The 19961-nt window shown below is 46.2% G+C and overlaps 1 protein-coding gene across 8 annotated transcripts in view; it reads left to right on the forward strand.

The window, feature by feature from the left end:
* Positions 1-19961, forward strand: part of LOC139371018 (low-density lipoprotein receptor-related protein 1-like) — a 172721-nt gene that overhangs the window by 70474 nt on the left and 82286 nt on the right. For all 8 annotated transcript variants that reach the window (XM_071111037.1, XM_071111039.1, XM_071111038.1 and 5 more), the window contains exons 3-6: positions 494-631; positions 9498-9617; positions 9856-9984; positions 10172-10432. In XM_071111037.1, coding sequence (XP_070967138.1) covers positions 494-631; positions 9498-9617; positions 9856-9984; positions 10172-10432 — 648 coding nt within the window. The remainder of the gene's footprint in view (positions 1-493; positions 632-9497; positions 9618-9855; positions 9985-10171; positions 10433-19961) is intronic.

A 19961-nucleotide genomic window follows, 5' to 3' on the forward strand; every position in this document is an offset into this window, starting at 1 on the left:
GAGTGGTGGTAGAACACTACAACAGGGAAAGATTGGAAAGGAGAGGAGGGATAGAGGTTAATTGAAAAGGTGCAGTACAGGCCTTTGTTAATGTTGGTCTAAATCAGGGATAATCAACTGCATTCAGCCACAGGCTTCTTGAGTGGATGGTCAGGGGGCTGAGATATAATTATACATCATTTGTAGACTGAAAATTGATCGCAAGAAGCCCAAACAGATAACACATTTGACTAAAGCATAATCATTTCAAACCTTGCTGACATTTTTATATGATCTCTCTATTATGGGTGGGAATATTTTCAAACAGATTTCCAAAATTGAAATAACGGAACTGATTTGCTGGTGTTCTTACGGTCTTTTATGTCCAACATTAAAAAATAATTTTTATACAAATATATTATTTTTCTCAGAAAACTTGGGAGGCCAAATGAAATTGGACCGCCAGTTGGGGATCCCTGGTCTAAATCCTGTTTTGTCCCTGCCTGTGTTTCAGGTCCACACAGCCGTGTGTCGCGGTGCCCACCCAACGAGTACCAGTGTGGGGGGATAGAGCTGTGTATCCACATGAGCAAACTATGCAACGGAGTTCCGGACTGTACCGATGGCTGGGACGAGGGGCCGCACTGCAGAGGTACTGAACACACACCTACCCTCACTTCCTCCCTCCCTGCCACTCCCTCCATCTCCCCCTATTCAAGTAGCCTGTACAGATAGTACAGTGCATTGTATTTGTCGCCTAACCCTCCCCCATACATTCTCCGCCCAGGCAGGGAATCTTGCAGCATAACAATGAAGGGGAGGTGGCCTGGTCATGGCAGATTGATTCTAGCATGGCCATGCACTAAGGCTTATCGTCCTACCCCCACATTAATGTACACAGAACATGCATGCTGCCCACATCCGACATTACTCCGTCTATAAAATTGGATAATGATTATGATTACGGATTACTGCAGATTTACATGTAAGAAACGTGTAGGATTATAATAAACTGATTTTTCCACCAAGCATTGTTGAATTCCCTTGGGGTTTTGCAAGTCTGGCTACCTACAGTATTTCTCCCATTTCTGGCCCTGGTTAACTATTATTGACCTGAATGTGCTTAATGTATAGGACAGAGTGGACAGACACGTTATACAGTAAAATTATTACTAAAAAATTATTAAAGCTAAATTATTAAGCAAATTGTTTGCCAAGGTCTTTGTCCTCGTCTAATGTAAGGCTATAGAAAGCTGTCCCCATCGCGCTCTTTTCCCTTTCCCCCTCTCTCTAACCTCGGAACCACTCCTCTTTTATCCCCCTCTTTTAATTAGCCCCCCCACCCCTTTCTCTCTCTTTCTGCCCATCCGTATTATCACACTGTTATGTTGTTTCTCATGGGAGATGTTGTTGTCATGACTATACTGCCCATACCTTAGCTACAGCTCTGTAAGCAGGTTTGAGTGTTAGGTGTGCGTGTATAAAGCAGATCAGACTTCTAAACGTGTGTGTGTCAGTTTGTCTGTGTTCACACTGTGACTCTGGCTTTTCCAAAACAAAAACTGGGAGCACACTCAAATCATGATTATCCAGCCTGGATGACCTATTTTCCAAAATAACTGTCCCAACGAAGGTTCTTAACTGAAAACACGTGCTGATTCTGATTTGATTGACTAAATGGAGAGAAAGAAAAATGGGATTGTGTGAAAAGCCAGTGGATCTTTATTGGACGGGTGAGCTGGAGGACAGGATGGCTGGATAGAATGGTGTTAGCTGAAGCACTAAAGGTTGTCTAATACCCATGGCTGGTACAATCCAGGAATGGGTCATGGTTGGCCAACGGCATAAATTGGAAAGGGGGGTAAAAAATAGTACCCTAGTACTAAGGGCTGGGAATTACCAGGGACCTCACGATACAATATTATCATAGTACTTAGCTGCCGATACGATATGTATTGGGATTCTCACCATTCTCTATGTAATGCGATTCCATACTGCGATTTAATGTTCCAAACATATTGCTCACCATGTCTGCTGCAGATGGACAAGAGGGAGCATGAGAAAATACATTTTGATCAGTCATGGAAAGAAAAGTGCTGAAAACATGTTGGCTCACTATTTAAAAAGAACAAGCTATAGGATGAAAAATACAAGAGTTTTTGTGCAAAATAGCAAATAATCTACCTAGCAAAAACAAACATTATTTTTTACAAATCGACATATGGAGTCTAAGTATCAATATAATATCGTCCGAAATAATAATGTGATATGTAACTACCAATTCCCCCCCGTTCACTACCTAATACTAGACTAGAATATCTGAGTATCTGTTATACAGTGCTTCTGTACTGTGTGCACAGGAAAATGTCCACACCCGCATTCACTTCAATATATACTGTAGTCACACTAACACATACTCCCTCTCTTACACACACACACACACACACGTACCGTACTGCATGTGTTAGTGTAACACTAGGATTTTAAGTGTGGTCAACACCACAACCACTTCTTTGGATCCCATGAGACACCTGTCACCTCAATTCCCATCCTTCCATCCCTTCATCCTTCCACCCCTTCAGAAGGATTAAATATTTATGGCAGTAACACGGAGAGAGGCGGGACATCAAATTTTCATGCCGCTTCACGCTGGCAGGGCTTTGAGGGGTGTGGGTGTGCGCATCTCCATAGGCCGGCTTTCATCTTCCCAGGTCGTCAAATGGCAGGTTAGCGGGGTTACCCATCCTTCATACGTTCCTCATGGTGATCAGAGTGCTTACATCAATACCCCCCACCCCCAATGATGACTCCAATGATTCCCACAATTGTGTGAAGTTGGCTTTTGGGTGGTGGACCTTTTTCTTGATACACACAGGAAACTGTTGAGCGTGGAAAAACAGAGTTGCAGTTCTTGACACAACCGATGCACCTAATACCATAACCCCTGTTCAAAGGCACCGAAATCTTTTGTCTTGCCCATTCACCCTCTGAATGACACACGTATGCAATCATGTCTCAAGGCTTGAAAATCCTTCTTTAACCTGATTTAACAAGTGACATCAATAAGGGATCATAGCTTTCACCTGGATTCACCTGGTCAGTCTATGTCATGGATAGAGCAGGTGTACTTTAATGTTTTATACATTCGTTGTACCTTGACCTGCAATGGGGCTTATGTCCCATTGGTGTGTCTGCGTCGCGGTACCCCCATTGTAACACAGTGACATTGAGGTGGTGGTGTGATTTATGGGGCATCTTGTAAGTTACACCTGCTACTGCTTCTACAGGGCTTTCAGAAGTTTGATAAAGCAATGTAGCTATGGATTGCCACCAGCAATGGGCAAATGTGCTGACTTGTGTTTCATATTTTGTGCTACTCAACGATAATGTTCTGAACTGTGGAAAACAAACAAGGAAGCCAGCTACTTTAGGTGCCCCACCTTTAAGAACAAACTCTTAATTTGAAACTTCAGTTCCCTCTACCTCTCTATTTCTCTCTCTCTCCCCTCTTCTCTCCCTTTCCCTCTACCTCTATCTACACTGCTCAAAAAAATAAAGGGAACACTAAAATAACACATCCTAGATCTGAATGAATGAAATATTCTTATTTAAATACTTTTTTCTTTACATAGTTGAATGTGTTGACAACAAAATCACACAAAAATTATCAATGGAAATCAAATGTATCAACCCATGGAGGTCTGGATTTGGAGTCACACTCAAAATTAAAGTGGAAAACCACACTACTGGCTGATCCAACTTTGATGTAATGTCCTTCAAACAAGTCAAAATGAGGCTCAGTAGTGTGTGTGGCCTCCACGTGCCTGTATGACCTCCCTACAACACCTGGGCATGCTCCTGATGAGGTGGCGGATGGTCTCCTGAGGGATCTCCTCCCAGACCTGGACTAAAGCATCCGCCAACTCCTGGACAGTCTGTGGTGCAACGTGGCGTTGGTGGATGGAGCGAGACATGATGTCCCAGATGTGCTCAATTGGATTCAGGTCTAGGGAACGGGCGTGCCAGTCCATAGCATCAATGCCTTCCTCTTGCAGGAACTGCTGACACATTCCATGAGGTCTAGCATTGTCTTGCATTAGGAGGAACCCAGGGCCAACTGCACCAGCATATGGTCTCACAAGGGGTCTGAGGATCTCATCTCGGTACCTAATGGCAGTCAGGCTACCTCTGGCGAGCACATGGAGGCCAATCTCAACCAGGGTAATGATGTGTTCGCTGTGCGGCCCCCCAAAGAAATGCCACCCCACACCATGACTGACCCACCGCCAAACCGGTCATGCTGGAGGATGTTGCAGGCAGCAGAACGTTCTCCACGGCGTCTCCAGACTCTGTCACGTGCTCAGTGTGAACCTGCTTTCATCTGTGAAGAGCACAGGGCGCCAGTGGCGAATTTGCCAATCTTGGTGTTCTCTGGCAAATTCCAAACGTCCTGCACGGTGTTGGGCTGTAAGATAAACCCCCACCTGTGGACGTCGGACCCTCATACCACTCTCATGGAGTCTGTTTCTGACCGTTTGAGCAGACACATGCACATTTGTGGCCTGCTGGAGGTCATTTTGCAGGGCTCTGGCAGTGCTCCTCCTTGCACAAAGGCGGAGGTAGCGGTCCTGCTGCTGGGTTGTTGCCCTCCTACGGCCTCCTCCACGTCTCCTGATGTACTGGCCTGTCTCCTGGTAGCGCCCCCATGCTCTGGACACTACGCTGACAGACAAAGCAAACCTTCTTGCCACAGCTCGCATTGATGTGCCATCCTGGATGAGCTGCACTACCTGAGCCACTCGTGTGGGTTGTAGACTCCGTCTCATGCTACCACTAGAGTGAAAGCACCGCCAGCATTCAAAAGTGACCAAAACGTCAGCCAGGAAGCATAGGAACTGAGAAGTGGTCTGTGGTCACCACCTGCAGAACCACTCCTTTATTGGGGGTGTCTTGCTAATTGCCTATTTCCACCTGTTGTCTATTCCATTTGCACAACAGCATGTGGAATTTATTGTCAATCAGTGTTGCTTCCTAAGTGGACAGTTTGATTTCACAGAAGTGTGATTGACTTGGAGTTACATTGTGTTGTTTAAGTGTTCCCTTTATTTTTTTTGAGCAGTGTATTTCCCGCTCTCCCCTTTTCTCTCCCTTTCCTTTTCCCTCTAACTCTCATTCTCTTTCTCTCCCTCTCTTCTCTCTTTCCCCTCCTTTCTCTCTCCCCTCTTCTCTCTCCCTTTCCCTCTACCTCATTCTCTTTCTCTCTCTTCTCTCTTTCCCCTCCTTTCTCTCTCCTCTCCCCTCTCTGGTGTATAGTGACAGTGTGAATGGGCTGATGTTGCCCTTAAACGGTGTGAGTGATAGATATTATCCAGGTCTAATGTGACCGCTGCTGCTTTGTCTCTGCTGCTCTGACTCAGAACACTGGCCCGGCATACACAGGTTTTCTCACAGGATGTAGTGGTGACAACTCATGACTCCGTGAGATGACAGAGTTGTGTCATTGTGTGAGCGTGTGACAGCAATATTAAGGCGTGTATGGATGAATGATTCAATGTGTGTGTGTGTGTGGTTGTGTGTGTGTTTGAGGTCCGCCTTGGCACAGGCCTGTCCTGCCTATGAGGGATTGATTAGTGCCGGGCTGCAGTGTTTGCCTGTGGATTTCTCCCCCTGGCCAGGCACACAAAAACCCCATTGTGTGTGTGTGATGGGGTGTGTGGATGCCCGCAGCTAGGGCCAGCTCTCTGTATATCCCTTTACCAACCACTAAACACCCACACACAACACACACACCTCACACAACCTACTCTCCCACTCACTAAAACCACCCACTCTTTAACATGCACACATTCACTCCTACATGCACTGACTTCTCCTCTCTTGGGTGTGTGTACAGTTCACTGGGTTTTGGGAGCATTGATTGCCCATAGGAAGCTGAGAGGTGCACTTTTTCCAAGGCCCAGGGGCCCATTTTTTTATCCCCAGGCTTTCCTGCTTCCCTATGCCCAGAGGCAAGCCCCCAGCTCTGGGTCTGGTGTGACAGACAATGTCCTATATGGCTAGAGCCTGGGCTACTGACAGACTAACATATAAAATTACTGTTTTGCAGTTTTTAGTGATTTATTGTCCATGATGGACAGACATATCTAAGGTAAAGATGATCAACCTAAACTCGGCAAAAAAGAAACGTCCTCTCACTGTCAACTGCGTTTATTTTCAGCAAACTTAATATGTGTAAATATTTGTATGAACATAACAAGATTCAACAACTGAAACATAAACTGAACAAGTTCCACAGAAATCGAATAATATGTCCCTGAACAAAGGGGGGGGGGGGGGGGGTCAAAATCAAAGTAACAGTCAGTCGCTGGTGTGGCCACCAGCTGCATTAAGTACTGCAGTGCATCTCCTCATGGACTTCACCAGATTTGTCATTTCTTACTGTTCAAGCTCAGTCAGATGATGCTGTGACACACCGCCCCAGACCATGACGGACCCTCCACCTCCATATCGATCCTGCTTCAGAGTACAGGCTCATTCATTCGACGATAAACGCCAATCCGACCATCACCCCTGGTGAGACAAAACCGCGACTCGTCAGTGAAGAGCACTTTTTGCCAGTCATGTCTGGTCCAGTGACCGTGGGTTTGTGCCCGTAGGTGACATTGTTGCCGGTAATGTCTGGTGAGGACCTGCCTTACAACAGGCCTACAAGCCCTCAGTCCAGCCCCTCTCAGCCTATTGCGGACAGTCTGAGCACTGATGGAGGGATTGTGCGTTCCTGGTGTAACTCAGGAAGTTGTTACCATCCTGTACCTGTACCGCAGGTGTGATGTTCGGATGTACCAATCCTGTGCAGGTGTTACATGTGGTCTGCCACTGCGAGGACAATCAGCTGTCTGTCCTGTTTCCCTGTAGCGCTGTCTTAGGCGTCTCACAGTACAGACATTGTAATTTATTGCCCTGGCCACATCTGCAGTCCTCATGCCTCCTTGCAGCATGCCTAAGGCACGTTTACACAGATGTGTAGGGATGCTGGGCATCTTTCTTTTGGTGTTTTTCAGAGTCAGTAGAAAGGCCTCTTTAGTGTCCTAAATTTTAATTGCCTACCGTCTGTAAGCTGTTAGTGTCTTAATGACCGTTCCACTGGTGCATGTTCATTAATTGTTTGTTGTTCATTGAACAAGCATGGGAAGCAGATTTTAAAGTTATTTGGATTTTTACGAATTATCTTTGGAAGACGGGGTCCTGAAAAAGGGATCTTTTTTGTTGTTGCTGAGTTTACATGGCAACAAGCCTGAGCTAGGGAAAGGGAAGAGGGATACCGATTTGTATTTTTATTTATTATGATCCCCATTAGCGACAGCTAGTATTAGTGAGGTCCGACACATAACGAAAAATACATTTCAGACAAAAGACTTTACAATCGACATTTAAAAACATTAACATGTAGTGTGTGTTACACATACATGTCAGTACATACACACAACAAGTAGGTCACATGGGGGAGAGGCGTTGTGCTGTGAGGTGTTGCTTAATTTGTTTATTTAAACCATGTTTGCTGTTCACTTGCTCTGTATAAGATGGGAGTTCCATGCACTCATGGCTCTGTATAATACTGGACCTGGGGACTGTGAAAAGTCCTCTGGTATCATGTCTGTGTCAGTGCTGTTTGTAAGTTGACTATGTAAAAAATTGGGAATTTCCAATTAAAAAACAAGAAGTGATGCATGCAGTCTTACCTCCAACAATAAGTCAGGAGAGACTGGCATGCATAGTATTAATAGTCAGTTGCACAACTTAATGCATTCAACCGAAATGTATCTTCCATTTTTAACCGAAGCAGAGAGGTGGCGGGGCTGCCTTAATTGACATCATCAGAGCAGTAGTTGTTGGCGGCTATCTGCCTTGCTCAAGGTCTGAGCAAATCTTCCACCTTGCCAGCTCGGGTTTCGACAAGCAACTTTTTGGTTACTGTCCCAATGCTCTAACTGCTAGGCTACCTGCTGTCCCCAACTAGTCTTCCAGAGTTGTGAAAACCAAGTAAGCTATTTGGCAGTGTAACGATGTGCACTGAGAGCCGGGAAGCAAGTTCAGGGAGTGAGTGTTTTAATAACTAAATAAATAAATGCAAAACAAGAAACATGAACAACGCACAGACTAAACACTGGAACAGAAACAATAACACCTGGGGAAGAAACCAAGAGGAGTTATTTATACCAGGCTGGTCGCTATGGCAAAAACCTTTTCACCATCGTTACGCGCACCTTGGAAGGTAATCAGGGAGGTGATGGAGTTCAGGTGAGTCTGACGCGCAGGTGCGCGTAACGATAGTGAAAGGTCTGCGCCATAACGACCAGCCTGGTCACCTAGAGGCTGGAGAGGGAGCACACGTGACAGGCAGCAGACACACTGAGCAATGAAAGTAACCTACTTTCATTGACCGCCCCATTATAACTGATTTATAAATCCATAATAATACATATATTATCACCTAATGTTGTGTTAGATCTTTTTGTTTACTTAAGTTCTTGTGAACATTGCAAGTTTTGAACTTCTATTTGCTATTTATGGCCTGTAGGCCTCATTGACCAGAGCTCATACAACTCGTTTTTGAGTAAAAAATGAATGTATGGATTATTTTGACTATAACAGATACTCAGATGAAACATATTGTACTATTTATCACAGACTACTTTGTGTCAAAGTTTAACAAGGACTCTCTCCTCCTCACCAGTGTCATGATCAAAGATATGATCAAGAGCCTCATTTACAGTATATTGTTTGGTCATTGTGCTGCCCCAGAATGGATTGTGAGCAATGCCTCAAAAAAGCTTTATATACCAGAGCTGTGAGAAAAGTTCTACATATTATTGAAACAATGTTGCGATTGTAAGTGAGAATGCCAACAGGTGTGGTTCCCGTGGGGGAAAGATTCTATTGGGGGAAGGTTCCCGTGGGAGTTGCCAAGAAGGGGAGTGAGGTTGGGGTGGGGGGTGTGTCCTTCTGATGAATGGGCATGTGCCTGAACTCAATTTTATTCACTAATTGTAGTCTCACCCATTCATTTCTAATGTCTGGTCATTTTTGACCGGGAACACCACAGGTGTATAAAAGTTAAATAAACCACCCAGAATTGTATGAAAATCATCCAAATGTATTTTGTGTGTTCAGATGCCCTGTGTGGACAAAGTCATGGATCCTTATGACAATCAGATTAAATTAATTACATTTTTCAGAGCGAGAACTTGTAAATTGGTCCAATTCGACCGGAACACAGCAGGAGGCTTAAAGTAATATCCTTTTAATTACAGAATATTTATGAATTCCCCTTTTCTCTGTCATGCCAATACCCTCTTCCTGTGTCCTGCTCTCTTCTCCACCGCTCTTCCACTCTCATCTACCCTCTACCCTCCTCCAGCCCATCCATTGTTTCTACAGACATTGCCTCTCAATTGCTCCTCAGTGACTCTAACGTATCCTTTCCTATCTCTTCTCCCTCTCTCCCGGTCTCTCTACAGAATTCGCCGCCAACTGCACTCTGTCGAGTTGCCAGGACAACTGTTCGGTGACTCCGTCGGGCACTGCGTGTTACTGTAAGAGTGGATATGAAATAGGGCTGGATGGCAAAACATGTAAAGGTGAGTTCCACCAACCAGAAAACCTTTAGCCTTCTAGACACTGTGACAACTTACAGCCTGCTATTGGCTTTATAAACAGTAGGCCTGGCCTATACCTAGTTTAACCTAAATGTAAAAGTCTAGTGGGCAATTATTCCTGGTCAAAGGACCATGAAAAAGAGATGGAGGATTTTTGTGCACCAGCTATAGCTAACCAGTGATTGTCCCATGTGTAACATCTACTGTGTGTTGTGGCCAGATTTTGACGAGTGCAGTGTGTACGGGACCTGCAGCCAGTCCTGTACCAACACAGAGGGCTCGTACACCTGCAGCTGTGTGGAGGGCTACCTGCCTCAGCCCGACAACCGCTCCTGCAAGGCCAAAAATGGTAGGTATTAACCACCTGTCACCGCTACCACCACTCATCTCTTCTTCTTCTCCCTCTCTCAACGGTCCCCTCAATGCTTTCCAGGGGGCTTTCAATCTAGTGTAAATACACTGTGCGGAGTTCTTATGAGCTGTTGACCACTTTGTTGATCGCCTACCTTGACACACCACTCACACTCCTCTCCTAGTACCAGTAGAAAGGAACTCGGTGCTGCTGATCGCCAACAGTCAGAACATCCAGGCCACGTCTCTGAGCGGCACCACGATCAGCCTGCTGTCCACCACCACCAAGCAGACCACTGCCATGGACTTCCTCTACGCCCAGGAACAGGTCTGCTGGATCCACGTTGGCGATTCGTCGGCCTCCACCCACCTCAAGTGTGCCAAGATCCCCAACCTCAAGAGCTTCGCTGACGAGAGGGTCATCAACATCTCCCTCAGCCTGCACCGTGAGTACTATAGTACAATATAATATTACACAATACATCAACATCTCCCTCAGCCTGCACCGTGAGTACTATAGTACAATATAATATTACACAATACATCAACATCTCCCTCAGCCTGCACCATGAGTACTATAGTACAATATAAGGCAACACAATACATCAACATCTCCCTCAGCCTACACCGTGAGTACTATTGTACAATATAAGGCAACACAATACATCAACATCTCCCTGAGCCTACACCGTGAGTACTATTGTACAATATAATACAACACAATACATCATCTCCCTCAGCCTGCACCGTGTGTACTATTGTACAATATAATATTACACAATACATCAACATCTCCCTGAGCCTGCACCGTGAGTACTATAGTACAATATAAGGCAACACAATACATCATCTCCCTGAGCCTACACCGTGAGTACTATTGTACAATATAATACAACACAATACATAATCTCCCTCAGCCTGCACTGTGAGTACTATAGTACAATATAAGGCAACACAATACATCAACATCTCCCTCAGCCTGCACCATGAGTACTATAGTACAATATAAGGCAACACAATACATCAACATCTCCCTCAGCCTGCACCATGAGTACTATAGTACAATATAAGGCAACACAATACATCAACATCTCCCTGAGCCTACACCGTGAGTACTATTGTACAATATAATACAACACAATACATCATCTCCCTCAGCCTGCACCGTGTGTACTATTGTACAATATAATACAATACATAATCTCCCTCAGCCTGCACCATGAGTACTATAGTACAATATATTACAATACATCATCTCCCTCAGCCTGCACCATGAGTACTATAGTACAATATATTACAATACATCATCTCCCTCAGCCTGCACCGTGAGTTCTATAGTACAATATAATACAACACAATATATCAACATCTCCCTCAGCCTGCACCATGAGTACTATTGTACAATATAATACAACACAATACATCAACATCTCCCTTAGCCTGCACCGTGAGTACACTGTCGGATAGTATGCCATACACTATGAAAGGTCACACCTTATTTTGGATAGTCCCATATAAATGGCCATACTATCTGTTGATAAGAAACTTATTCAGGGTTAGGTTTACAATAGGGTTCCCGAGCGACGTAGAGGCCCCGGTTGTGATCCCGGGCTGTATCACAACCGGCCGTGATTGGGAGTCCCATAGGGCGGCGCACAATTGGCCCAGCGTCGTCCGGGTTTGGCCGGGGTAGGCTGTTATTATAAGTAAGAATTTGTTCATAACTGACTTGCCTAGTTAAATAACCCTTATTGTTGTACATGTTGTTATGGTTAGGGTTTGTGGATGGTTAGTTTAAATGTTGACAGTTATTGAACATCTACTGAAAATCTACATGGGACTATCCAAATAAAGTGTTACCCTATATAATAGTACCCTACAATATCAACATCTGCCTCACTATAGTATAGTACAATACAGTATAATACACCTCACTTTGCCTCCACTGAGTGCACTGTAGGAGAGTATGGTACAGTAAGATACAGTATAATATTACTCCGTAACTATACAATACTTTTTAGTACACTACATTGTATCATACCACACTGCTCAAGGTGAGTAACAGTCAGACAATACACCATCAACAGCTACACCCTCAAGTACATTAACATCTACACTGTGTGAACAGGAAACAGTTAGTACAATAGAGTACCACCCTCTGTTACAGCATGAATAGTTGAGTGGAGTACACTGTTACAACACAGCAGGCACATTGCATCAGAGCATCAACATCTCCCTTTGTTTGTCTACCACCAACTCCAGTTGAATATGACACATACTGTGGCAGTTCTACACGTAGAGGAAGTGTGTGTGTCGTCTGCATTTCGTGCGTGTTGGTGTGTTAACACTGTAGCTGGAGTTGTGTAACGGCCAGTTTGGAAAAATTCCGAAGCAATTTCTCTTCCAGTAAAAAAAAGTAAGAGGAAAAACAGAGCCTGTGGATCTAAGGAAAAACATGTGTGTATGAGCGTGTGTTTAGCTTATAGGTCCACCCCCCTCTCTCTCCGTTTTCCCCTCCCTCCACTCCCATCTTGCCTCTCTACCTCCCCCAGTTTACTGCACACTCATGGCCTGGTTTTAGAGGAGACTTTCCACTATGAAACAGAGCAAAAACAGCACCACATCCAGTACTGGTACATACCTGTTTATTACAGGTCCCCTTGTGAACCACACTTGACAACATTACAGTTTTTAATGAGTGATTAATTTACACACATTTCATATGTTCATAGTAGAAATGTATCAGCTCTTTCTCACACACACACACACACACACACACACACACACACACACACACACAGTGGTGGCCATAGCTGGTAAACAAGCCATAGCTGGTAAACAAGTAGACAGCTTTAATGCATCAACCTACAGAGACTAACCACACACACACACACACTCTCTCTACTGCGTGAGTTTAGAGATACTTCACCCCTGACCCTCAAACCACTATCCCTCCCCTTTCTCATCTCACCCCTTTCCTATCTAATTGAGCAGTAGAGCCCTTCGGCTCGCCTTGCTGTGTATGTGTGCTGATTCTGAACCAAAGGAATGTGCAGGAAATTCCAACAGCTTCAGCTAGATTCTCCCCCTTTCTCTGCCTCTTACACACACACACACACACACACACACACACCACATGGACACATAGGCACACATGGACACACAAATGATAGAGGCGCGCACACACACATGGATACACGTCTATCACACAGACACACACACCCATGAAGCCACACACACACACAAGCAACAAAGACACACACACGGCTGCTCCAGTGTGCTGTGTTGTGAAGTGCTGCCTGCCCTTGTCAGAGTGGAGCGACAGGACCGGGGCTGTATTGCCGTGGCGAGGAAACAATAAATTGGCATTCCACTTCCTGCCACCACGTCACCTACTTCCTGTTTCCAGAGTTTTTGTGTGTGTGTGTGTGTGTGTGTGTAAAAAACATAGCTCTTCTAAAACTGCCATAATTCTTTGGAGGATATGTTGTCTGTCCCCCTTATTGCTGTTATTTTCACAGAAACCCTTAGAATAGAAGCTACGACCTTTAGCTAGTTATACATCCACTATGGATGTTGCATATTTTGTTTCTTTCTGTAATATGTTAATCGTTTATTTTATTTTCCTATCGGTTTATCAGATTGGAACCTTGACTGTGCACTAGAGATGTTGTTGGTAATATGACACTGTCTGAGGAGAGTGTTTGTCAACGCTCCAGTGCTAGCTAGCCTAGCCCTCAGAGACTAAGCTAGGGAGAGTTGATAGTTTGCTGAGGCTCTTGGCGTGTGAGTGTGACAGCGAATGAACGGGCCTCGCTCGCTGAGTCGACGCGGCCGGGTCGAGCAGGCAGCCAATGGCAGTGGTCGTCACATAGGACATGAAGGGTTTGCGGTCGCAGTGATTCATGACCTCGGCATGCCACACAGATGAGCGGTCCAGATGTGCTCTTCCTGCTCACTCTTTCTCTCTCTCTCATGCTCTGTTTTGTTCCTCACTTTCTCTGTCTGTGTATATATCTCTCTTACCTACCTCCAATACTTACCAAAGTTGACTGGGGCAGCTCTAGCAGAGCAGAAATTTGACGAACAGACTTGTTGGAAAGGTGGCACCCTATGACGATGCCATGTTGAAAGTCACTGAGCTCTTTCGTAAGGCCCTTCTCCAACCATTGTTTGTCTATGGAGATTGCATGGCGGTGTACTCAATTTTCTACACCTGTCAGCAACAGGTATAGATGAAATAGCCGTATCCACTCATTTGAAGCGGTGTCCGCAGTACTTGTGTATAATTGTACGTGGTCCGCTGCAACTTTTCTTCACAATACAACAAACAGGCTCCTTCTGTTCAGAACAACACAGAATGTCATCTTGTAGCTGTACATCAAACATAGTGATCATGAATGTTAACACTGTAAATGAGTTTTATGATATGGAAATGTGAAGTGAACGTTTGGACTCACAGGTGTTTGGCTTGTAATGACATCAAAGCGGTATTTTATTAGGAGAGTGTTATAATCCTCAACATCTCATCTTTCAAAATTACTTAAGAGTCCTCTTAATTTACAGCAAGTCCCTCACTCAGACAAAACATTATCAAAAGTTGCCCAATTAGCAGGAGGGATTGGGTCAACTTTTTGTTGCAAGCGCAAGTTCAAAACGTTTGTCAGTCAAAACCTGTGAAGCGCAGAGCCAGAGCTCTGACGTCGTGTGTGTGTGTGTGTATATATAGCATGTCACTTTACAACCACTGCATTCAGTTTAGGCACTTATCAGTGTCCAAACCAGCCATTTTCAACCCGTTTACCGGTACGAGTGTAAAGGGCTACGTCTTTAACCCAAAATGTGAATAATCCACTGTTATTAACAACGTTTTATAAACACGGAATAATCCCTTTTAAAAACAATCACACTTGCCTAACACTTTAGCCGAACAGACTGGTGATGGGTGGATTGTGGATGTGGGAATGTGCTTCCGCGTAAAGGAGCTAATTGGTCAAAGGCAGGCGCGTGCCTGGTAAAGCATTCTTTGCTCTAACCCCCTACCCAATCAGTGACCTGACCTCACTAAGGTACATCGCCAGGGAGGGAAGCTCCTCACAGACAGGGCCAGGGCAGGCCCCAGATTAGCCACTAACTAACACTGTGCCTGCCTACACTGCCATCAATGCACTGCCACCCCTACTGGGTGTTACAGTACTGGGAAGCCCTCATTAAAAGATAAAAATAAACAATGTCTAGGTTACTGGGACAGAGAGGCTGGGCGGAAATGAGTAGGTTTAATGATGATCTTTAACAAGGGGATTTGAGTTAAGACCAGCATGTCTAGCTGTACACTAGCTTTAGTTGGGAGGGGGGGGGGGGGGGGGGTGTTTTAAAAGATTAGGGCTGTGTAGCAGTCTCCTCTTGACTGGAAAGAGTGTGGGATTTGTAATAACCTATACTAGGAGGCCTCAATGTCTGAGCCATGTCTAGCTATGTAAAATGGCTGTTTGTGAAAACCCAAATATCTGTATTTTAGTACATTGTATTGGATTAATTGTGTGTGTGTGTGTGTGTGTGTGTGTGTGTGTGTGTGTGTGTGTGTGTGTGTGTGTGTGTGTGTGTGTGTGTGTGTGTGTGTGTGTGTGTGTGTGTGTGTGTGTGTGTGTGTGTGTGTGTGTGTGTGTGTGTGTGTGTACAGTCACCTATCCTAAGTACTGTAGGATGGAGCTGGCACTACGTAATAAACCTATCATAGTGTTACCAACTCTGTCAGCTAGCCTTATGTTAATGGTTGAATTGATTCTAAGGGCAGTTTGATTAGCTTGAGTGTTTTAAGGATTCCATGGTAAAGCAGCAGTCGGGGTTATGGGGAAGGGGGGTTATGGTGAAGGAAGGGGGTTATGGTGAAGGAAGGGGGTTATGGTGAAGTAAGGGGGTTATGGTGAAGGAAGGGGGTTATATTGAAGGGGGGTATGGTGAAGTAAGGGGGTTATGGGGAAGTGGGTTATGGTGACGTAATGGGGAAGGGGAGTTATGGTGAAGTAATGGGGAAGGGGGGTAATGGGGAAGGGGGGTTATGGTGAAGTAATGGGGAAGGGGGGGTTATGGGGAAGGGGGGTTATGGTGAAGTAATGGGGAAGGGGGGTTATGGTGAAGTAATGGGGAAGGGGGGTTATGGTGAAGTAATTGTGAAGGGGGTTATGGGGAAGGGGGTTATGGTGACGTAATGGGGATGGGGGTTATGGGGAAGTAATGGGGAAGGGGGGTTATGGGGAAGGGGGGGTTATGGGGAAGTAATGGGGAAGGGGGGTTATGGTGAAGTAATGGGGAAGGGGGGTTATGGGGAAGGGGGTTATGGGGAAGGGGGTTATGGGGAAGGGGGGTTATGGTGAAGTAAGGGGGTTATGGTGAAGTAAGGGGGTTATGGTGAAGTAAGGGGGTTATGGTGAAGTAAGGGGGTTATGGTGAAGTAAGGGGGTTATGGTGAAGTGGGGTTATATTGAAGGGGGTTATGGTGAAGTAATGGGGAAGGGGGTATGGTGAAGTAAGGGGGTTATGGGGAAGGGGGTTATGGTGACGTAATGGGGAAGGGGAGTTATGGTGACGTAATGGGGAAGGGGGGTTATGGTGAAGTAATGGGGAAGGGGGGTTATGGTGAAGTAATGGGGAAGGGGGGTTATGGTGAAGTAATTGTGAAGGGGGTTATGGTGAAGTAATGGGGAAGGGGGGTTATGGTGAAGTAATGGGGAAGGGGGGTTATGGTGAAGTAATTGTGAAGGGGGTTATGGTGAAGTAAGGGGGTTATGGGGAAGGGGGTTATGGTGACGTAATGGGGATGGGGGTTATGGGGAAGGGGGTTATGGGAAAGTAATGGGGAAGGGGGGTTATGGGGAAGGGGGGGTTATGGGGAAGTAATGGGGAAGGGGGGTTATGGTGAAGTAATGGGGAAGGGGGGTTATGGGGAAGGGGGTTATGGTGAAGTAAGGGGGTTATGGGGAAGGGGGTTATGGTGACGTAATGGGGAAGGGGGTTATGGTGAAGTAATGGGGAAGGGGGTATGGGGAAGGGGGGTTATGGTGAAGTAATGGGGAAGGGGGTATGGTGAAGGTGAAGGAAGGGGGTTATGGTGAAGGAAGGGGTTTATGGTGAAGGAAGGGGGTTATGGTGACGTAATGGGGAAGGGGGTTATGGTGACGTAATGGGGAAGGGGGTTATGGTGAAGTAAGGGGGTTATGGTGAAGTAAGGGGGTAATGGGGAAGGGGGTTATGGTGAGGTAATGGGGAAGGGGGTTATGGTGAGGTGGGGAAGGGGGTTATGGTGAGGGGGAAGGGGGTTATGGTGAGGTGGGGAAGGGGGTTATGGTGAGGTAATGGGGAAGGGGGTTATGGTGAAGTAATGGGGAAGGGGGTTATGGTGAAGGTAATGGGGAAAGGGGGTTGGGGAAGGTGGGTTATGGGGAAGGGGGTTATGGTGAAGGAAGGGGGTTATGGTGGTAATGGGGAAGGGGGTTATGGTGACGTAATGGGGAAGGGGGGTTATGGGGAAGGGGGTTATGGTGAAGTAAGGGGGTTATGGTGAAGTAAGGGGGTTATGGGGAAGGGGTAATGGGGAAGGGGGTTATGGTGAAGTAATGGGGAAGGGGGTTATGGTGAAGTAATGGTGAAGGGGGGTTATGGTGAAGTAAGGGGGTTATGGTGAAGTAAGGGGGTTATGGTGAAGTAAGGGGGTTATGGGGAAGGGGGGTTATGGTGAAGTAATGGGGAAGGGGGGTTATGGTGAAGTAAGGGGGTTATGGTGAAGTAAGGGGGTTATGGTGAAGTAAGGGGGTTATGGTAATGGTGACGTAAGGGGGTTATGGTGACGTAAGGGGGTTATGGTGACGTAATGGGGAAGGGGTAATGGGAAGGGGGTTATGGTGAAGTAATGGGGAAGGGGGTTATGGTGAAGTAATGGGGAAGGGGGTTATGGTGAAGTAATGGGGAAGAATGGTGAAGTAATGGGGGAAGGGGGTTATGGTTATGGGGAAGTAAATGGGGGTAAGGGGGTTATGGGGAAGTAAGGGGGTTATGGGGACGTAATGGGGAAGGGGGTTATGGTGACGAAGGAGGGTTATGTTGAAGTAATGGGGAAGGTTATGGTGAAGTAATGGGGAAGGGGGGTTATGGTGAAGGAAGGGGGTTATGGTGAAGGAAGGGGGTTATGGTGAAGGAAGTGGGTTATGGGGAAGTAAGGGGGTTATGGGGAAGTAAGGGGGTTATGGGGACGTAATGGGGAAGTAAGGGGGTTATGGGGACGTAATGGGGAAGGGGGTTATGGTGGTGGTGAAGTAAGGGGGTTATGGTGACGTAAGGGGTTACGTAAGGGGGTTATGGTGAAGGGGGTTATGGTGAAGGGGGTTATGGTGAAGTAAGGGGGTTATGGTGACGTAATGGGGAAGGGGGTTATGGTGACGTAATGGGGAAGGGGGTTATGGTGAAGTAATGGGGAAGGGGGTTATGGTGAAGTAATGGTGAAGGGGGTTATGGTGAAGTAATGGGGAAGGGGGTTATGGGGAAGGGGGGTTATGGGGAAGGGGGGTTATGGGGGAAGGGGGTTATGGGGAAGGGGTAATGGGGAAGGGGGTTATGGTGAAGTAATGGGGAAGGGGGTTATGGGGAAGGGGTTGGGGAAGGGGGTTATGGTGAAGTAATGGGGAAGGGGGTTATGGGGGAAGGAGGGGTTATGGTGAAGTAATGGTGAAGTAAGGGGGTTATGGTGAAGTAAGGGGGTTATGGTTAAGTAAGGGGGTTATGGTGGTAAAGGGGTTATGGGGAAGGGGGGTTATGGTGAAGTAAGTAAGTAAGGGGGTTATGGTGAAGTAAGGGGGTTATGGTGAAGTAAGGGGGTTATGGTGAAGTAAGGGGTTATGGTGAAGTAAGGGGGTTATGGTGACGTAAGGGGGTTATGGTGACGTAAGGGGGTTATGGTGACGTAATGGGGAAGGGGTAATGGTGAAGTAAGGGGGTTATGGTGAAGTAGGGGGTTATGGTGAAGTAAGGGGGTTATGGTGAAGTAAGGGGGTTATGGTGACGTAAGGGGGTTATGGTGACGTAAGGGGGTTATGGTGACGTAAGGGGGTTATGGTGAAGTAAGGGGGTTATGGTGAAGTAAGGGGGTTATGGTGAAGTAAGGGGGTTATGGTGACGTAATGGGGAAGGGGGTTATGGTGACGTAATGGGGAAGGGGGTTATGGTGAAGTAATGGGGAATGGGGAAGGGGGTTATGGTGAAGTAATGGTGAAGGGGGTTATGGTGAGTAATGGGGAAGGGGGTTAGTAATGGGGAAGGGGGTTATGGTGAAGTAAGGGGGTTATGGTGACGTAAGGGGGTTATGGTGACGTAATGGGGAAGGGGGTTATGGTGAAGTAATGGGGAAGGGGGGGTTATGGTGATGGTGAAGTAATGGGGAAGGGGGTTATGGTGAAGTAATGGGGAAGGGGGTTATGGTGAAGTAATGGGGAAGGGGATTATGGTGAAGTAATGGGGAAGGGGGTTATGGTGAAGTAATGGGGAAGGGGGGTTATGGGGAAGGGGGGTTATGGTGAAGTAATGGGGAAGGGGGTTATGGGGAAGGGGGGTTATGGTGAAGTAATGGGGAAGGGGGTTATGGTGAAGTAATGGGGAAGAGGGTTATGGTGAAGTAATGGGGAAGGGGGTTATGGTGAAGTAATGGGGAAGGTGGGTTATGGTGAAGTAATGGGGAAGGGGGTTATGGTGAAGTAATGGGGAAGGTGGGTTATGGTGAAGTAATTATTGGCATTGCTCTGTCTTTTTTCTCCTCCTTTTTTCTCTCCCTCCTCTTCTTCAGTTCTTCTTGTCCCTCTGACTGTGTGTGCCCCTGGCTGGTCTTAACCAGTACCACGTTTAGGAGTAGCGTGTTCTTTTCTCCCTTCTCCTTGGGCCCGCTTTTTCTTTTGTGCGAGTTTCCCTTATCGTGTGATGCGTTCTCCAGAT

Source organism: Oncorhynchus clarkii, chromosome 17 (assembly GCF_045791955.1).
Source record: "Oncorhynchus clarkii lewisi isolate Uvic-CL-2024 chromosome 17, UVic_Ocla_1.0, whole genome shotgun sequence".
NCBI lineage: Eukaryota > Metazoa > Chordata > Actinopteri > Salmoniformes > Salmonidae > Oncorhynchus > Oncorhynchus clarkii.